The sequence below is a fragment of the Pungitius pungitius genome, chromosome 15, assembly GCF_949316345.1.
Source record: "Pungitius pungitius chromosome 15, fPunPun2.1, whole genome shotgun sequence".
NCBI classification, from domain to species: Eukaryota; Metazoa; Chordata; class Actinopteri; order Perciformes; family Gasterosteidae; genus Pungitius; species Pungitius pungitius.
In genome coordinates, this window is record NC_084914.1 from 6358182 (window position 1) to 6379218 (window position 21037).

Sequence of the window (21037 nt, forward strand, 5' to 3'; positions counted from 1 at the left end):
TGCAAGTGATCCAACTAAAAAACTCATTGGGTGGGGAGAGGGGAAAGTATTCAGAGAAACTAATGGAAAACAGGACACTGTAAATCAAAACCACATTTCCAGCTGACATAGTTCAGCAATAAGGTAAAAGTTGAGTGTCAGAGAAAGAGACAAAGATGCAGTGAAAACGTTTTTATCAACACGTTTATTCTGACTGCTACAATAAACTACAATGTGAGGAACAATATGAAAATAACCTCATAAGAAGCTTCCGAGCCCAATTTAGCATTGATCTGTTTCAGTCACAGGATAATTAACATGCTGTATGGGCGTTCAGGTGAGATTGCTTTGATTATCCTGCGACTAGAGCAGGGGCAGCCACACTAGTGTACTGCATACAGTTCATTAATAATAAAAAAAGGAACATATGACAAAACATAAAAGCTGAGAATACAGTATATTTGCAATTTTACAATGATATACACAATCGGTAAGTATGTGCAGGCTATGCCTGCTTTAAATATCACTGAACAATGACAGTACTTTGCAATAGTCACGGATCAGTGGTGAAATAGAATGATTGACTTTTTAAAACGATTTCTTTTACTCACTTCCAACTGATGCCATGAACAATAACTCCACAGATCAAGAACCTACCCCTTAAAAAACACTATCAAATACACCTCAAAACTATATAAGCCTCCCGCGTGTCACCGTGCACATATTTTGGCAACAGTGACCATATCTGAGGATGTAAATCCGTCATGAAACTGCAGAGACGTTGTTTTCCAACCTTTTGTGCAACGGAGGCGGAAAGAACAGAGAAGATGATTGGACCACAGAGCGGAGCAGGACAGACACAACGCAGCCTCCAGATGTCTGGGCACATTTTACAGTGACAAAGATACTTATCGACACAGATTTGTTTGCTCTTCATGTTGTCACCCACTGGTCGGGTGCACGGTTCGACGCCGCTAGTTCTTAAATGCTGTTCAAGCACCTACAATATATTTATATATTACTAAAAAGCTGTAACTTAAAATCATTGGTTCCCTTGAATACTCACCAGTATTCAAGGAATACTACTTTAATATATAATATATAACAAGTGTTTGTATCAGTGGTTCTCTGGGGGGAAACATGGCCAGTGCGGCATGTTGGGAAATGGCACAGTAGTATTCTAACTGGTCCAATATGCACCTGGGTGAGGTTCATAGTGACATCCTGGTTTCATTATGGTTCATGATCATCTTTTAGAAAACCTTACGAGCAAAAAATAAAACTTTGTCATACACTGGGAAGGTGTTTTTTCATGTGAATGCTATTTCTTAACCCTAACTGCTCAACGAATGCCTTCACCCGCACCACCCATCTACGTTCAGCCTCAGCTCTGTGGATTTGGTGAGATGAACCACCTCGTCCCTCACAGTAGTAGCCAGTCTTCCGCTACAGCAGCTCCTCTATTTCTATTTTTTGGGGGTTTGTGTCGCATGGAGAAATGACTGCCAGCCATCACTGGGTGGACACAGTAACTAATGAACCCATGGATCCAGTAAAAGTTAAAATCCCAGTGGCTAGCGGGAGACACTGGAAGACAACTGACCGCCGGTGGGGACGCTCAGCGGCACCAAACGTCTCACATGTGGGTGTCCCTCCGGTCTTTGTTCGGGGAGGGCTTTGTAGGATCCTTAGCTGCTTTGCCATTGGACGAAGCAGCGGGATCTGCGGGGGTCGCCGCCGCGGTCCCCGAGCGTTTGGTTTGCTCATCGGCGTGGGGCTCCGGGCTCGGCTGCAGGGGCGAGGCCTGCTCGGCCGGGGGCTGGACGGCCGCTTCCTGCTGCAGTTTGTGGCTCTGCAGGAGGCGGAGCTGGACACGGAGCTCCAAGATGGCTTCCTGCTCCTCGTGAATGGCCTGGTTTAGATGGGTGTTTTTGTTCTACCCGGCAATAAAAACATAAGACACTGTTTGTTAAGACAAAAAAAGAAGAAAAAAGAATTGCCATTTCATAAACACAAACAACATAAAGTCTGAACAACAAGTGGTCCGACTTTACTTTGTCAGAAGTCAACATACTTTAAATCAACTTGTACTTTACTTTCACTTCCTTAGAAATAACAGTTTATTACAACTGACTGTAAGCAACCAGTACATCAAATGTTTTGCTCACCTCCAGTTCCTCGTTTTGCTTCTGCAGGTCTTCCAGAATCATCTGCAGCTCTTCCTCATCTTCACTCTCACTTTCACTGTCTGATGAATATTCCTCAGTCTCACTGCGGCCCTGCTGACGACTGAGGAGCACATCGTTGGGTTACGGTTCAGACCTTCAGAGCATGTAATGGCAATTGTGCGTCGTACTACAACACATTTAGCAGCCAAAGTGGTTTTTTAGTCTTTATCTGACCTCTGGATGTCGGCGATTTCTGCTCGCAGTCTCTCGATTTCCTCCTTCTCTGTGGCAATCTGTCTACGAAGCACCTGCTCCAGAGAGATCAGCTCCTCCTGCTCGGTCAGGATCTCGTTCTCCTGGTTGTTGAGACACAAGCCGGTTCCATCTCAGTTCGTCGTGCACGGAGGACTCTAGACACGTTTCTTGTAGTCCAAACACGTTCCTTATTCACATGACTCACCTGTGCCAAGAGGAGGTTGATGACTTCCTCTTCATTCTCTGTCATTTCTTCTTTTGAAACATCTTCCTTTGAGAGGCTTGCAATCTCCTGGGCTATTTTAGTCTCACACTCCTAAAAGGCCAAAGGAGGGAAGCACAATGGTTTCGGAGGCATAGAACCAATTACCACGTTCATTGAACAGCTTCCAACGAGTCGGTTCCAATGTCTGTTCCCTTATTCAAAGAAAACACAAAAAACATTCTTAAAAATATTATTCAAACACAAGTTACCTGACGTTTAGCCTCCCTCAGTTTGCGTTTTAGAGCGGTCAAGATTCTCTGAACCTCCCATAGACGCTCCTCTTTAGATAAGTCCTTCACCCCCGCCTGCAGGTCTCTGTGCAGGCAGTTCAGCAGGAACTCCTAAAACACAAGAACACAAACAACAGTATTATACAGTAGGAAAAAAAATTACATTTTTACTTACTAAATTACATTTTTTTTAGTGTACATTTCAACAGCTGCATGCACTGGCATATAAATGATATAGCCAATACTTCTTTTAGTTTTACTTTCACTCTTTAAGTAAGAAAAGGATTAAGAACTATTGATTCATTTCAAAATCCACAGTAAAAACGTTGCAGTTTTATAGACAGTTATGTGCAGGACTACTTCCTTTCTTGGATTCCAGTTACGTATCAACTAGACACAGAGTGTTATATCTGCAAGATATTTATGTTTACAAATAACACTGTTTCCTTCATTTTCCATCGATCGATTCTGTCTGTGGACCAAAATAAAAAGCACCTGTCGCCGGATCTCCTCTTTGACGTTGTCTTGGGTCTCGGGCAGCGCCGGCATGGTGGCCATGTTGGACCAGCGGAGGGGCCGCACCACCGGCTTCAGGGCCACGTCTCCAAACAGCTCCCTCACGTGTGTGAAGAACATGTAAAGGACTCGGTTCCCAATCTGAATTTGAGGTAAACAAACCAATGAACACAAAGCAAAGCAGCTTCGGCGTGCTGCATGTCGTCTTCCAGCGCGTTTTAGACTCAACTATAAAACACAACGGCCTCCTTCTCTGCAATAGAAATTCTGGCAAATATACTTAGAGCCTAATTAAACTTTTGACTCCATTCACTAATGGAGAAAAGTGTTATTTTAAAGCTGTTGTGGCCCCTCCTGCTGTTGCTTGAGAATAAGTGGAGCAGCTGAAGAGACGTCCCCTACGGGAATAAATTAGGTCCAAAAAACTAGGCCAGGGTTTCAAAGAAAACGGACTGTTTGATCCAATAAAAACTCACTTGGTCTGTTGCTGAGGGGCGTCTTCTTATCTTTGAGATACACTTGAGCCTGAGCTCAAGACATTTCTTCAATTCATGTTTACTTTGCCTGTTGCAGCTGAATTACCTGTAAACACTTAAAGAGGTCTTCCTTTGTTATTGCTCCCTGACCTGTATGGTTGGGTTGAGGACGATGGAGATATTCTGAATATTCATCTTGGTGTCCGCCTCCCTGGTGATGACGTGGTCCATGTGCGTGACGAGCCAGGTGAGAAGAAGCCGGCTCTCTGGCGTCACCTCGGCCAGCAGCCTCTGGAACTCGGCCATCTTCTCCGCCTCCACCTGCCGGCCGCAGGCGTCCTCGAAGCGCAGGGCCAGGTCTCGGCCCAACAGGTTCTCGGGCAGCTCGCGTAGGTACTGCTTCAGCAGGCTGGCCACCGTGTGGGGGTCGTACTCCTCCAGGCAGGGGCACTCCTCGCGGTCATAAGCGGCTTTCAATTCATCCACTTTGGACTTCATACCTGAGGGGGAAAGAAGTTTACGTATCAATCAGATGTAAAAGAAGATCAAAGGGTATCATTTTTGCAGGATGTTTCTATACCGGAGACGCGGTAGATGCCTTCGCACTTCATGCCGTAACTTTCGATGTAGTCGACACATTCTCTGAACACAGCTGGCAGTTGGATACCATCGTACAGCGCTGTCCTCTTGACAGCTTCAGTCAGAGGGGCTCCAAAGATGGGCCTGAAGGTGGGGATCTCCACCGGCACCGGCTCGGCCTCCGTCGCGGGTTTCTTCTTCTTCTTCTTCTCCTTCCATTGTTTTACCACGTCTGCCGCAGTCAGGTCCTTTGATTTTTTATCCTTGGCCTTGTCCTCCTTGGGGCCCTTCTCCTTCACCTTGAAGTCCTTCTCCTTCTTCTTGGAGAAGCTGGGCTTCTTGAACACATGGATTCCCTTGGAGCGCTTCATCTTCGACGGACTCTCGGCTTCATCTGCTGAACTGTCCTCCTGGAAGGCTGCGTAGCCTTCCGCTGCAAACGTAACAAATGAGTGTGGAGAGGAGAAAATAGGGTTAGAACCGAGGGGAGAAACACCCCCGTCTTCTTATCCGCCCCCCCCCCCCCCGCCCCCCCACGACGGAACCATTACAGCTTTGAAATAGAAACAGGAAGAGAGATGTGTGAGAGAGAGAAAAGATAGCAAAGGACGGGGGGGAATGGGGACTTGGAAAAGAGGTCAGCCACAGATTTAGCGTAGCTCCCACAGCACCTTACGTCTCTCCAGTGTAGGACAGGCTCAGTTCAAATGTTTCTCCTCGGAGCCAACAGCTACACCACAGTCCCAGAGACAGCTCGGAGCCTCTTTGTTACCAATTATCTCTACTCTGGGTTTTCACACCTTCGTTGGGCTATCTCTTCCTCTTCTCCACCCTACACTGGTGTGAGGGCTAAATACAGACATGGAACAATCCACATAGAAAGAGGACAATGAGCCAGACAACCGCTTTCTCACGGCTACAGGCAGCACCAGCCAACCGGATGGGAAAGTATGAAGCTCTCTCTCTCAGCAGCCAATATCGAGATGACCCTCAGCAACATTCCGAAGGTATTCAGTTCCCAAGTACTTTACAGCTAAAGGTAAGTGACATCAAGTAGATGACATGTATGTACTTGGTAGCTCCAAGGTGTTTAGGAGAAAGAATGGTGATACTTGACATGTTTTGTATTGTCGAAATATCCGGAACACAGTTATTAAAGCATAAAGACGCAACTCAAAAAAAGATTAATGAACATGTTAAAGATTTGAGACATGCGTTTTGTTTTGTTAAAGCTTCCTAGAAAAAACACTAAGATGCTATACATTGCTCAATTAGTCCTCATTGGCATGCCAACCATGTACTGAGCAAGCATTCTGGTTGCAAAATGTCCAGACCTTGAGCTTTTTCAAAATATTTCTGACATTCAAAACAATCTTTAAACAGAGATCACAGAATAGTGTCTTACTCCTTTTCTCCTTCTTCTTGAACTTGTTCTTCTTCTTGCTGTGCTCTTTGTCGTCGTCTGAGACATAGGCATCAGGTGTCTCGTGGTGATGGCCATCATGAGGCGGCGATGGTTCGCCCGTGCGGTACAATCCGGGGAACTTGGTGGGACTGATCTCCTCAGAGCTGGGGGTGCGGGCCACGCCCCCTGCGTGTTCAGCCCTACGCTGCTCTACGGGGCTGCTGCTGGGGGGCAGGAAGCACTCTGTCATGTCTGCTCAGGCCTTACCACTCCTCCGACCTGTACGTCAGCTCTCCATCACACCTGCAGAGGGAAGAAATACAAGATAAGAAAAATACAACACAGCATTTAATAATTCCTGCTGCTTGTTATCCACATCATCTGCTCCTTAGCTATGTGACAGAGGGCGGACAGGAGTATGAATTTGTCATTTTTGTGTATTCACTTTAGTGAGGACCTTTTGTTATTTAAAACAAGGAAATACATATGTACTGCACTCGAACTATTTACATGACCAAAAACAGCAAAACAAAACAAAATCCTTTCATTGTCTCAGCAGTGGAACAACTCTGCAATAAAGAACATTTGAAGGTATAGTTTAGAAACCAGACCTTCTTTTTCTTATTATTTTCTTCACTGAATATCTTAACGTCTGTACAAACAAAGCAGCTTTGACAGTAATGTCTCCCCACCAGATGGGGCTCTGCTACATCACATTCTACATGTCCCACTTCTAATTGAGCCCATTCTGACATCCATAGTGGAGTTAAACCAACACCCCCGTCCTTTAGAAAAGGAGCTTTATCAGAAACAAAGCCCTGAGTACAATAGGTTAGATTATATTTGTTCAGCTGAACATTTACAGAGTTCTATTTGAAACAGAAGTGGGATTGTTCTGCACTGTTTATTTGTTTAGTCTAAGGACAAAAGGGAACTCATCAGCTGTCATGTTTTAGGAAGTAGAGTGATTACGTCATAGCGGCATAGAGCCCCGTATGTCCTTCAAGTCACACTAACGTCGCCTGGTAGAATAACTCCTGTTACACATTAATACTAGAAACAACTTGGATTTATATCAAGTGCTTAGAAAATACGCTGCATGTGACAAGACAAATGACAAAACAAGATAATGTGTTAACTTAATTATTCAACACAACAATACGTGCACTGACTCGGGACACAAGAACTATAAATACAGCCCGTGTGTCTCGCATCTCGATCTTCCTTCGCTGTAGGCAGATTATCATCTCAATCATCTTTCTTACCCTGTAAGGTTAATTAAACACACACGTCCCATAGCAAACGTGATATCAAAATGATACTCCTAGAATCTTCAGCCATGAATTGAAACACCTCTGAATAAATAAAATATTTAGGCAGCAGAAGCTCTCGTTGGAACGTAGGGGCCCGTATGCTAACGGTAGTTCCGCTAGCTGCCGACCTGCTAAACTAGCCCATTCGCTAGCCTACCCGTTAGGATTAAAGCCGTTGTTTTGTCCAGAAAAAAACAACATCATGTACACAGATAGCAACATGTAATGAACTCTATTTTGTGGGCGCTGTAATGTCATTGAACACGCAAAACACAAAACACAAAAAAACTTTACCGAGAACTATCCCGTTCGGTCAATTTCGGAGTCGAGCTTCCGGTTGTCTGTATACTAAATAAACCTATCTGCGCTTGCGCGAGTTCCCAGTTGCATGGTGGGAAGTGTAGTTTGAAGGATAATCTGTAACTAACTTGGCTGTTTTAACGCAGATGTATGGTCTATGTAGGTTTCTTGGCCCCGAATGATCTGGATTTAATGAAGAATGTTTAGGCTGTGGTCCCATTTTTATTATAACCACACATTTCCTGTAATTCAAGTCTGCGTGCGAAATAAACTGTCAAACAATGTGTTGAAAACCAACTATTATCTAAATTTGGTAAAATCACTTGTTATTTTAAATAATGGGGGGGGGGGGGCTTCCCAAATGCTGTGGTTGCACTCAGAAGACTAGTGGTCGTCCTGACATAAGAAACACATTAATCCTTTGATCATTGTTGGCACCAGCTGCTCCAAATCCACAGCTGCAATTGCGAAATGAGGCCATGATTCAATATCATAAAAAAAAAGAAAAAGAAAAGACAAACAGTCTCATTGTGCATACGGTACATTAGTCAGTGCAAACTGCTTTTGCATGCCAATTGGGAACAGAATCAGCGATAGGGCACCCTGCTGCCCTTTTGAAAATGCACTGGCATTACAAAGAGCACTTGTGTGCGGCGGTGAGAGATTGGCATCGGTAAATGTTCCCTTTCCCCTCCGCTCGCATGAGACGGTCATTGAGCACTGGAACACCTGTGGACCCGAATGGTATAACAACAACTTTGTTTCCCGAGGAAATTATGCGTTTCCTGACTCGGGCAACACTAGGCTATGATTAGAGCAGGAGACGCACAATTGGGAGAACAAACATTTGCTATTTCACTAGTTCACATTTTTCACACGTCATTTTACAAAAATATTTAGAGAAAGAAAACATATTTTAAGATCAGACACTTTTCTGTGAGACAAAACAGTCCATGTCACCAAACTCATCTTTATTTGGCATGCGACAGGGATTTAGCAGACCATAATTGTAAAAAATACGTTATTCATATACACCTCCAGTAAAAAAACACTATTGAAAACATCTAAAAATATACAGTGAAAACTAATAAAAACAAATAAAAAACAATTTGCTGGATTAGGAGGAGGGGTGTAGGGGATATTTTACAACTGGTAACTGGTAACTGAGGAATGCTAACACACAACAGCCATAGTTTCCTCTGCCCTCAGTCCTCTGGTATGGCCCAGACATTTGGTACCACCATGTGCCCGCATTTCAGAAGAGACAGTTCATGCACTTCACCGCCTTGCTGCCGTAGTCCACACACTCGGGTCCGATGCACTGGCAGCAGGCGTTGTGAAACCAGCGGTACTTGGATCCTCCCATTGACTCACAGTATAGTTTACACTGACGGATAGACACGCAGTCGTCAAAGTAGACCACCGTGCACATGTTTTCTGAAATTAAAATGTTTGAATGAAAAAGGGAAAGAAAGAAAACGTGAGTCACATATCCAATAAAACCGTGTTTATCAAAACAAGCAGCAACAACCCTCAATGTTCCTACTTTAACTTCAGGGGGAAATTCATTTGCTGCAAATAAGTATGACCATATGTGTTGGTGGACTTAATGAGTTAACTGCTTAGCTCTGTGGGAACACTCCCATTATAAGTGTGTCTTTACAGAAAATAGCACCGGCTCAATGGCAGACAGCCAAAACACCCACAAATGAAAAGTCAGAGAAATACGGCAGAGGAAAAACCCTTTAAACACAGTTTCAATCACCTGCATGACTTTTGGCAATTCTGCTCCAATGAAATTATGAAAACACAAGCCGACTCAAACCAACCTTTACAAACAGCTTGAGCTCTGTGCAGGGCCGACTTTTATTACCTTGAGTCAGTCTGCATAAATACAAAGAAAAATTGTAGCTGGACCCGACGGGACCAGAATAGTACGTGGTATTAATATGCATGCATCTAATAATTTTCTAATATGAGTGATGATAGGTGAAAACTCAAATCAATGTGAGGCTGCACACTATCAAACAGCAAGTGACCAACCACTGTTCTTCAGGTTTCTCTACAGAATTTATTTGATTTATTGAGAAATAATCTGGAGAGAAATAATAATTGTTTTAAAATTACTTTCACATTTTTCCAAAGCCCAAGTGACCAACCGCCTTAATCTCAAAGATACTTAATTTACAATAATGTCAAAATGTTATAGTAAAAGAATTATGATTTAAATATCTTCCAGGGAGGAGTGGTCCACTGGATCAAAGGCTCTGTCTAAATGTTGTCACTGGCAGGGGAGGTAGGAAGTAGAAGAACCCACTGTGCACACATGATGTTCCATGAATACAAATATATGTATATAATAGTATAAGGAGCTGTAGTTTGTAGGTGGAAAACGTCCAGCTAATGTCTTTTATGCACTGTTGGATAGTTCAATCTTTGACAATGCTCCATATTTAATAAGCTCATCATATGTTTTATACATCTAAATCCACACAATCTGAAAAGTAACTATTAACTATAGCTTTCGCTGCTTATGGATCAAATATGGATTAATGCATGCCGAAATAATCCCTCAAAGCTCAAGCGTTTACCTTGAGTGTTGTAGCTGGCGTGGATACTGTTGCTAGGCAACGAGACGTTCTGAGGGTGGGTGTCGAGCGACTCCAGGAAGGACACCAGGTTCTCGTGATGGGAGAGCTCCTCCGCGATGGGGAAGGTCACCACCATCATGTTGATGGGCGCGTCGCCCTCCGTGAGGGCGCGGAACAGCGAGGGGATCGGGCGGTGCAGCTCCTCCACGGTGCTCTTCGACGTGGCCGGAGTGTCGCTGTAGTTCTTGGGGTTACACATCCCTGACAGGGAAAGATGGAGGAAGACATTAAAAAGGTCAGTTTCGTGAATGATTACAAAAATTGTCGTATCTATATTCAGCCATGCAAATAGTTTAGTTTCTGCAGGACTATTGGGATTGAGAGAGCATTTGTCACTCTTTTGACGTTAGATGGAATTACATTGACACAGTATTGAAAAATGTTATATTTCTAAAATGACCATCTTATTCAGGTTTCACTGCATTGACAGTTTCTACCAAATAAATAGTCTCTAACATTTTATTAAATTAGTAGTATGACTTTTTAAACGTAAATGCCAATGAAGTCAGTGCTACTGACCAATAAGTATATTTATCCCCCGTTCTTTAGGACCAGGGCAAAAGCCATTTGTTTAGAGGGAGACCCTGCAATTTATTAGGGTAAACAAATTATTAATAACAATAATAAAAGATATCACCAGTAAACTTCCTCAGTTGATCACTTTACTTTAGAATATAGATTGGAAGGAAACTAGAAAGTCTGTTGTACATATGTGCTGTACAGACCTCCCATACAAGACTCAACAAGTGAACAGAGTAAAAGGCATTAAGACAATTATTTTGTTTTCTAAAATTCTATTTCTAAATATGCTAATGATAAATAAAAAAGTAGTAAAATTGTGTGTGTAAAAGTGTATTTTTTCCTATTGAAAGCAAAATAGATAAAAATCACAAAACAGACTTCGTATAATCTACATTAAAATATAATACTTTCTCTCCACTGCCAGGAATGACAGTCTAGTGCAGAATAATTAAATCCTACCAAAAAGGGTACAACAAAACTAATGCGGGGTTAGGGTTTTTGAAACAGGCCTTTAAAAAAAACTCAACGTTTATTTTGTGTGTCATTATTTCATCATACTCCTTAAATTCACACATTATTAGCACTGAGGACATGACCTCATGCTGCAGCCCTCACGGTGTCGGAGGCCGAAACTTGAGGAGGAGGAAATCTTGAGACTAAAACTATCTCCAGGTCTAGATACCACAGGGGTTTTCGTGATTTGCCAGGCATACAGGCATCGTTTCATGGCTAAATGGTTTCACACATGATTTCAAGTCACACGGGAAAGTTTTGTGAAACCACACAGCTGTCATGGGTATCTTGTCTCAATTAAGATCCTTTTAACACTTCATTTAATGTCCAAATACAGTAGCAATCATTCAACAAAGTCCCCACATCCACTGATATGATCTTCCTGAAGCCTTCAAATGAGTCAAAGTGAATTACAGCTAATGGGTAAATCATTTAATGGGGAACCAAGTTTGACATTAGAATTGGATTACAAACCAATGCTCAAAGCAGAGCCGGAACAGCTGTTTCGGATAAAGCTTACACATGGGTCCTCCCTTCATGTCCTCACTCCCTCCTCCTCCCTTCCTCTATAATACAAACTGTCCTCTCCCCGCTATACTGGTCTGCTCTAACCACTCGCAGATACACACTTCAAAGTAGCCAGAGTTTGGCACGGTTATCGTGTTTAGAGTGGAAACTTACTAAAAGTGGTCATGAGGCGAGCGCTGTGAGAAAAAAATAAAAGCATATAAACGAGAAATATATCCCAGCCTAAAGCTACAGGCTGTCTGTCGTCAGCGTATTCGTAAAAGGCCCGTTTTTGGGGAGGAGGGCTGCACCACCCTAACATCTGTGCAGCAGCAAGTTCGGCGCTCAGTCGGATCCTTGTATTTGGGTTCCACTTGAAAGAGTTTTAATAAAGCCGCCTTGTCAGCACGCACAGCAATATCTGTCCGTCAAAGCTGCTGGAATACGGGGACTGGCCGAGGGGCGGAGCCTTAGGGGCCATTTGGTGACCACACTGCCGGAGTCAGGCGGTGAGAGGTAGCCGGCCTTGGACATAACCTGACCCGCCAGACGGTACGTCACACGGAAAGATTAAAAAAAGGCCCTTTCCAAATGAAAAATAAGCCGAGGATCATTGGATCGACCATCTGTCAATCAAACTGTCGTAGCGAAGTGAGTCGGACGGTGAGGGAAACCTTTACATGGGCCTGGATCCGAGGCGCTAATCAAGCCCGGCTTTGCGTCCAGCAGTGCACGGCAGCAACGGGACCTCTGTATGTCCTGCTTTAAAGTAAATAAAAACATCTAAGAGATGCAAAAGAAATGTAATAAAATGACCAGAAGATGCCAAAAGCAAGGCCTGCATGTCTTGTTCCAATAAGCCTTGTGCTGGGAGTTATTTTCCCACATCTGTCTTTAAGAACCAAGTCTTTCACCTTTTTAAAAAAAAAAAAAAAGAAGAAGAAAAAAAAGAAGTGCCCCCACTCTTTGAGTCTGAGCCCCCTCCCCACTTCGAGCTCCCTGCTGCTTTCGAAGCAGGTTACAGACGAAGAGAGGAGTTAACGAGCTGAAGGTTTCCTCGTTTCACAAACCCCGGGTTGGTTTCGGATCTCGCTGGGGTTCACACCCCCAACCCGCAACTCGCCGTCTCCCACTGCGGCGAGTCAAAGTTCACTTGAGCGGGTCGCCCCCTTCCTCCCCCCCCCCTCCCCCCTCCCACTTTCGTACGGCTTCTCCACCCTTTGATCTCCTGCAGGACCTTGAGGCTTCCTGTCCGTGTTGGGGAGGTGCTGCTCGGTAGCGACGTCGCTCCGTTTAATTTCCCCTCGCTCTCTGGACAGCGGCGGTCCCACCTGGGCTCTGCTTCTCGTTAACCTCCACGCTGTCACCTCTCGGGAGGCACCTCGGGGTGTCTGGCTTCGCTCTCCTCGCACTCCTCTCGTGGGACCGGCTCCTTTTCTCCAAACCGGAGCGCTTCTCAACTGTTGAGTGCACTTCAGCCACCAGCTCATTTGTCACAGGCCTTTCGGCGGGAGAAAGTGCTCGGCGTGAAGAGGGGTGACTGAGAGGCAAGTGTGTGGAAAGAGATCCGTGTCCAGAATCACTTCGCAATCAAGGTACGATCAATATTGGGGCTCGTGGCCTGCTGTATGAAAGCTTTCCGTCACCTGGTTATTTCACACACTCCAATGTATATTCTGCTTCTGTAAATTCTATCTACATCACTGTTAAATGATGTATATTAGTTTTAATTACGCACGCTGAAATATTGGTTGTATATTTAAATGATATGGTAACTTTACTTTAGGCCTCAATTTAGTGTTTAGAACACGGTAACATAATCTTAAGCCAATATAAGAGGATAAGTATAACTCTTCCTGCGGCTGCTGTATAAACATGGACTAAATATATATATATGAAGCACAAGGTCCCATTGGTTTGTGGGTTACACTTTCGGAGCCTTGAGTTTGGCCTTTTGGCTGCAGCCATCTTGGCTTTTTGAGAAACCAGAAGTGACCGGACTGTAAATAAGACTTCAAGGCAACCAAAAATGTGACATTAACTTCAATGGACTGCAAACACATTGTTAGGGGGGTTAAAGATGAAAGAAAAAAGGACGGCTCCCAAACCGGAAGGCCGTGGTAGCGACCCGTCAATCACAAGGTAGTCTTATTCTATGTCTATTTTACTCCATATGGGACCAGATTTTGCTGTATCGGGGGGAAGAATTAACACTAGCCATCGAGGTGATGAGTGACAGTTATTTTCTCCTCGACTTCTGCATCACTTCACTGCTCACATCCGCAGATTCACACATAGTGTATAAACAGAAGTTATTTAGAAGAAATCCGATTTTAAAGCAGCGCTTGACTCCGACTTTAAAGTCAAACGCACCACTTTCAAATCAAATTCAACTTCTTCTAAACGACGTCCCGTTTTGATCTGATTCATTTCCCCTCCTGCGGTTTTACATTCAATCGCCCTTCCCAAAACAAACGTGACAGATAAACGTGACACGCTGTGAAATGCAGCACTCACCCACGCAGTCGCAGCACTCCTCCCAAAGGTTCCCCAGACACAGCATGCACTCTTTGCAGCAGGAGCAGTTCCCATCGGACGGACGACACTGGCACAGCTCCTGCAGGACACGCACACACACACACACACACACACACACACACACACACAGTAGTAACATAAGTTTGACCACATTGACATTTATCAGCAGATAACAGTGTTTAATGTGTTTTTAAACATCACAAGTGCAACAGGGTGAATGCAAACACATGAAACAAGCGACAACGAGGCGCACGCCTCCACAGTTTGGTAAATTCAAAGATTTTGAGGAGTTGAATTGTATTTATTTCTTTAAAGATTGAGCTTTGTTATTGACCGTGTAATTGTTACCCGCCTGAGAGGTGGACGCACTTTACAGACAGGAGACGCACCATTACCAACAGCTGCAGGTTGGCTTCCTGTTGTACAGTAACTATCACTGCACAACATGTGGCATCTATACAAGCATGTAACATCGTAATAACTGAGCCAAGAAAATCAAACCTCCGCTGTATTGCGATTCAGGACCACAGCAGGTTCTGACACGTCCAACCTCACAACACTGAGAAACATTTCTTGGTTATTTTTGTACACAAGTACTCAAGAACAAATTGAGATATTTTATCTGACTGTGCGGAAAAGAGGGTTGATCAGTTCTTGATGTTGATCGACATCCTCAGTTTGAAGCAATTTCATTTATTTCAAGGCAACTAAAAAAAGAAAAGAAAAGTAAAACCATAAAAAAGTATGAAGTGCATTCAAGTTAAATAAACTTAACCAAATGAGATTTAAAATATATTGAAAACAAACATTCATTTTTCGTGTAACCAAAGTATTGTATAGAAAGAACGAAGAAGAAGTCAAATCAATTAATTACATACAAAGAAATAATTTAGATTAAACCTCAAATAACGCAAATAATGCATGAAGTCCTGCTCAAGTCCAAGTGCAGGGTCTTAAACCGGCAGCTCAGACATGTTTAGTACAACAACCTGTCAGAAAAACAAGCTGCTTGTGAAAGAAAGACAAGGCGACACAGAAACTAAAACAAGGACAAAACCCTTTTTTTAATGAAATGAATGCATGTAACAACTATTTTTATCTGGCTTTAGAAATGTCGTGCAATTTCCCCATGTACAGTTTTTTAAATTCTCTTTAAAATGCCCAATGCACGAGGGGGGGGGGGGGGACCGAGGGGGGAGGGGGAACGTCTCTTGTGGCTTTTTATAGACGTCGGTAATATTATTACAAGAGCGTTCTGCAAACATCCAAAAACACGCGACTGCTGCTGATGCCCAAAACTGTTCAACACAAACACGCGCAGGCAAACGAAACCCAACGTGTAGGTGGGGTTGAAAAGTGGGTCTTTCTCCCCCCTCCGTTCTCTCTTGACACAGAACAGGGAGCACATTCCTCCTAGTCAAGGTCACCGCGATGGGGGAGGTGGGGGGGGGGGGGGGGGGGGGGGGGGGTTCGGCAGAAGGAGGGAGAAGAAAACACCTGGAGAACAGAACATGGCGGCTCTCCTCACCCCCTCCGAACAACACACTCCCCCCCCCCCCCCCCCCCCCCCCCCCCCCCATTCCTTCCCTCCCTTCCTTTCTCGCTTGTTTTTTTTTTCTCCTTTCAGACTTCCCTCCCCCTCATGCGCCCCCCCCCCCCTCTCCTACCTCTCGCTCTCTCTTTCTTCCCTAGTATTCTTCCCCTCCTTTCTTTCCCTCTCCTACTGGAGGGCCGACGATGATAAAAGGCTCTCCAGTGACTCACCGAGTGAGGGATTGCAAAACCACACACAGTTAATCACCAGCCTCCCGATCCCCAAACCTCTGATCCCATCAGTAATTATGACTCTCCAAAAGGGGGGGGAAATATATGGAGGAAAAACAACAACAACAACAAAAAAATACATGCATTTTAAGTTTCACAAGACAGACTCCGGGAATACTGGAAATCCTTAATTACAATGTACTGATATTGTGCGCATCACCTTCTTAACATGCAGTACACAAGCTAACTAGATATGGAGCACAATATGTTTTCTCCAATGTGGATGCTGCCACAAACAAAATATTGTAAGGACACCAGGATGGCAGCAACGTTCATTTTGTCCAATGAAAACCAGTTGGAAGTGGACTGTAGCAACTGGTGACATTCAACAGATCCGACCCGTCGCTAACTAAGACTAACAACTTCCTCGCCGAAGTGGACGAGGTTATCTGGCCTCCACTTCAAGAGCCGCTATTGGGCTTCACTGGAGCCGGAGCTTCTGTAATCAGTCAAGGGCTCCGCGAGACAAAGGGACTCTGGAGAGAAAGTGAACATGTGCTGCCTCGTCATGGCTGTGTGTGTGTCTGTGTGTGTGTGTGTGTGTACTTTGGAAATGTGCTGCCCCGCCCTGCGGAGCGGCCCGGTCCAAGTTGGGCCTGATTCTCTGCACCAAACTGTATGTTTCCCTCAGCCAACCTCCCCCAACACACACACACACACACACACATAAATACACACACACACGCCTCCTCCTGACCCCGGGCCTCCCCTCCCCTCCCTCCTCTCAGGCTTCTCCCACCCTCAAGGGTTTTGGTGGGGAATTCAGACAAATGACTTGAGATGGCAGCAGAGCGTGAAAGCGAGCGTCGGTACAGCAGATCCCACCGAGCGCAGCTTCTGGAGGGGCGTGGGCTGGGGGGAGGGAGGGGGGGAGTGGGGGGGGCTTCATCCTCCAGGGCACACGCACCATCGCTCTGGCCTCCTGACAGCCGGCGAGTCGGCGGGGTCGCGCGAGCTACGTGATTCATAAGGAGGGAAAGCGACGTAACCTGGAAGTAAAGACGGAGGGGAAGCAACCAGACGTCTGCTGATCACGGGAGGTCAAAACTGCAGGAGGAGGAGGAGGAGGAGGAGGAGGAGGAGGAGCTGGTGGTTTGGGGAGCACTACGTTGGCAGACCGCAATCTTTAAAACGGACCACGAGATACTTTATTTCCAGGGAAGATTTATTTTTAAGAGAACTCCAAATTCTCTCTTTTTTTAGATTTGTTATTTTATTTTTCATTTGCAGAACAGTTAAGTTGCCAAATGTTAGAAATGGGCCACGTAGACGTGTGAGTGCTGCTGAATCAATTTATTGATTAGGTGATGGGAAAAACCTCTCATTCATTTCACAAATTGTCTTCTTTAAATCCATGAACTGTGGTCAATTTCAAAAGAGACTTCTTTAGAGGGCGGAAAACAGATTTTGTGGGAAGCAGAAGAAAAAAAATTGTGACAGAGTTCTAAAAAAATGCAGCATTAAATGTGGCTATTGTGCTTCTACGGTTGTACCTTGACTTGATTCATCGTCTTTTTTCAAGAGTTATGTTTAAATGCACATATTGCACTTTTAAATGCACTATTGAATTGTTATAAGTGGAACATACACAAATCCTTAAAAGGCCCAAAGATAAAACATTCTAAATGAATTAACGTCCTGTTTCATCTCCAATTAAAAAGATGCCATGAATCTGTTCTACCTCAACCTCCAGCAAAACAACCTGTCGTTCACTCACTCAGAACCTGAGGTCAAACAGGTGAAATGGTCACCAGGGTTAAATACGGTACTTTAAAGATGTTAATGGGAGGGGCAGGTCCACTGAACAGACAGCAGAAACACACACACACACACACACAGAAAGGACAGAGGACAAGCAGCCGCTTAAAATGTGACTAGACAGGTGCGTTTCCCCCCCCCCAAAAAAAATTAACAAGTAGAGTCTGTGTAAAGCGGCGGCGTTCCCGTCGCACACTGAGCTTCAGACGTGATGGAAAAAGTGACACAAAGGAAGTGATGCTAGAAAGTCAACAAAGAGTGAGAGAGTTGAAAATAAAAAATAAAAAAGATGAATCATAGAAGTATTCCCTGAAACTGAGGTGCAGGTGTGCACGAAGCCGAGCCGAAAACAAAGCTCCCCTCCAGACGCCTCTCGGCTCATCGGAGGAATGTATTTGAATTCTTCACCACAGATTCCATCTTAGTTCTCCGATCCAGAAAAGCATCTCCGTCAGGACGGATTGTAACTTCACTTTGGCTACGGCTCCGTCTGGTGTTTCCACGTCAAGCGTTAGCCCAAAACGCATGTTACAACAGTGGAGACGCACCATTTATATCGTATTGATTTTTTAACTTTTTACTCAAAGCAGCAATCTCCACTAACATAAAACCAGCTGTTGGACCCAAAGCCTTCATTCGAAGGCATTCGTGGAGAACGTTCCACATTTTATCTACGGAAAAGATCAGCACTCAGATCAGATTATGGGTCCACGACCACAAAGCCGGTTTGTCCGAGCAGGGATGAACAGAATAAAAAAACCTTAAGAGGAAATCACATTGGATCTTTGAAGATGCAAACGGAACTGCAGTCATTATAGTAGGAATTTAAAGAATTTAAAAAGGGACATTTAGTAATGTGGGTTGAGCTTGGGCGGATTTCTTTGATTGTAATTCAGAAATGTGGTTGCAGCCATGTTTTTAGAAAGGGATGCACGACGTCCCGTACCTGGATGAGACACTTGCTGACGTCGCTCGCACAGAGGGCCTTGTTGCAGCCGGAGGTCAGAGACAGTCCCGAGAGGAGGAAGAGGAGGCCGGCGGTGGTGGCGGCGGCGGTGGGGAGGATCAGCTGACCAGGCCTCATCCTGACAGCTCACCAGCACGGCACTGGAAACACCTACGTCAACACGAGACACGGGACAGGACCTCAGGGACCAGGACAAATAAACAAAACTTCATCACCGGCATTCCACACCAGGAAAAAGTGCAAAGCTGCAGTTGGTGCAAAAAAAAGATAAGACCACCGAAAAAAAAGGGGGGGGGAAGTGGTGCATGATGGGAAAAATACTCTTTAGATTCTTCATACTGAGCATACTGAGGACTTTTTTTAATGTAATGTAAATCTTTCTTTTATTTTTATCGGGATTTATTTTGTTATACTTTCATACATACACTATATGTGACATTTTGATTCCAATGACATTCATACACACACACGCACATATAGATGCATAACACATATATATCAGAATCACTGCTTTGTGATACAGAAGAAGGACACAATTGACATGTAGACATCCCATTTCTGCGGGGGCCCGCGTCACGTTTCATTCAGGGGCAGAACCCACTCGCGATGCTGCGGGATAACAACACACACACACACACACACACACACACACACACACACATCTGGCAACATCAGCTTCCTTTCACCTATTTTTCCAAACGGTTACGCGTGAACACGCCGCCTTCAAAGCCCCTCGCTACACATCGCTCCACTTTAACGTGACGGAGGAACAACATGCGGCAAAACATCAGCTCCCCTCAGCCACCAACGCGATTCTTCACCTTTTAGGGCTGTTTTTTTTTTTACGGCTCATCGCCGACACCGAAACGTAAAAGTTTCCACCTCCAGAAAACAGCGCGCGTTGTAAAAGCGGGAGAGAGAGAGAGAGAGAGAGAGAGAGAGAGAGAGAATGGGGTTTCAAACTCACCACGACGCCTGCTCACGAGCCCGAGACCTTTTCTTTTCTTCTCCCGTTTAAGGTAGACAGAGAGAAGGGGGTCTGTTCTCTCTTTGAACTTCCCCGGGATGGTGTTGCTTCTGCCGCCGCTCAAGTGTCCGCTGTGTGTCCAGAGGGCGTCAGTCTCTCCGCAGCGGAACGCGACAGGCAGTCGGGCGCCTTAAAGGCACACGCTCCATTTTCCAACCCGACGTCTGGGGAGGAGAGCGCCGGACCGCAGGTCACACACACACACACACACACACACACACACACACACACTCTAACACACACACGGGGTGTCTTCAGGGTGACGGACTTGGATGATGAGCGCCACAAAGAAACAGCATCTACATGTGCGTCAAGGTGTTGTGCGTAAAAACGTCTCCGTCTCTCTCCTTCTGGTCATTGCCCGCCCGTTTAAGGGTTGTCTCCGTTTTAGCGGGTCTCTCCCCCCCCCCCCCCCCCTCCTCATTAAAAGGGCCCTTTGTCTACTGTCTTTATCAGCAGCCTTGCGAGTGCGCTCATTAGGTGAGAAAAGAGCGATTCGGAAGCTGTGAAGTGGCGCAGACTCCCCGCTGAGACGCGTCCTCCTCCTCCTCCTCCTCTTCCTCCTCCTCCCCCCAGTGAACTCATTCTATAGTTACCAGGCCACGGCAGGAACCTTCTCTCTGATGGGTCATTTCACTCCACATGAGGGGGGGGGGGGTTTACACGTGTTCTTCCTTCTTCAAAACAGCCCAACAGGCCCCGCTTCCTGCAGGGAGGTCAGCGAGGAATCAAGGGCCACTTTGACTTGAATCAGATTGAAGAGGGATTCAATTCTATACTTTAACCAAGGGAAAAACAGTTCAACCAAAAGGATTTTGGGCGTTTTTCTGAGTGGAGTCTAGTTAATAAAGGTGGCTGCTTATTTCTAGAGGAGATGCAGGCTAATGCAACAGGAGGGTTATAATAGAGCCATCGATCACATCAAGTGGAGCCTTGTTGATGCAAATGAGTGTAAAACACAAAACTCGTTATGTTAAAATGTCAGCCGTGTAGTTCCGAGTGAGGTGACAAATAAAGCTTCTCCCTCCATTGTGTTGAGGCCCCCCAAGAACTGTTTCAACTGGAAACATTGTATTAGCCCCTGCAGGAGTATCCCGATGCAACGGATACCCAACCACATGCAGAGCAGTTGTGCACCAAGCAATTTAGTTTTATTTTGGGAGTAATTAAAAAAAGTTATTTTAATTTAATAAAATTTAACAATACACTTGTGCAATACTCAATGCAAGTAAAACATTCTCTGA

At 44.9% G+C, this 21037-nt stretch overlaps 2 protein-coding genes across 4 annotated transcripts; both read right to left on the reverse strand.

Annotated features, from left to right (window-relative positions):
• Window positions 1-165: 165 nt before the first annotated feature.
• ralbp1 (ralA binding protein 1) lies at window positions 166-7552 on the reverse strand. 2 transcript variants are annotated; one of them, XM_037458536.2, is made up of 10 exons: window positions 7481-7551; window positions 5874-6176; window positions 4470-4901; window positions 4040-4389; window positions 3393-3554; window positions 2877-3008; window positions 2608-2718; window positions 2382-2503; window positions 2148-2268; window positions 166-1915 (listed from the first exon to the last, which is right to left on the reverse strand). In XM_037458536.2, exons 2-10 carry the CDS (start codon window positions 6121-6123, stop codon window positions 1616-1618), a joined length of 1980 nt encoding a protein of 659 aa, XP_037314433.2. In that variant the 5' UTR covers window positions 6124-6176; window positions 7481-7551; the 3' UTR covers window positions 166-1615. The 2 variants fall into 2 exon arrangements, with proteins under 2 accessions (XP_037314433.2, XP_037314434.1); XM_037458537.2 differs by having other exon boundaries at window positions 1758-1941; window positions 7481-7552.
• An 890-nt stretch (window positions 7553-8442) lies between these two features.
• Window positions 8443-19909, reverse strand: twsg1a (twisted gastrulation BMP signaling modulator 1a). Of its 2 annotated transcripts, none has more exons than XM_037458539.2 (5): window positions 19734-19909; window positions 18746-18945; window positions 14197-14296; window positions 10078-10338; window positions 8443-8923 (listed from the first exon to the last, which is right to left on the reverse strand). In XM_037458539.2, exons 2-5 carry the CDS (start codon window positions 18881-18883, stop codon window positions 8742-8744), a joined length of 681 nt encoding a protein of 226 aa, XP_037314436.2. In that variant the 5' UTR covers window positions 18884-18945; window positions 19734-19909; the 3' UTR covers window positions 8443-8741. The 2 variants fall into 2 exon arrangements, with proteins under 2 accessions (XP_037314436.2, XP_037314435.2); XM_037458538.2 differs by having other exon boundaries at window positions 18746-18916; window positions 19734-19904.
• Between the last annotated feature and the right edge of the window lie 1128 nt (window positions 19910-21037).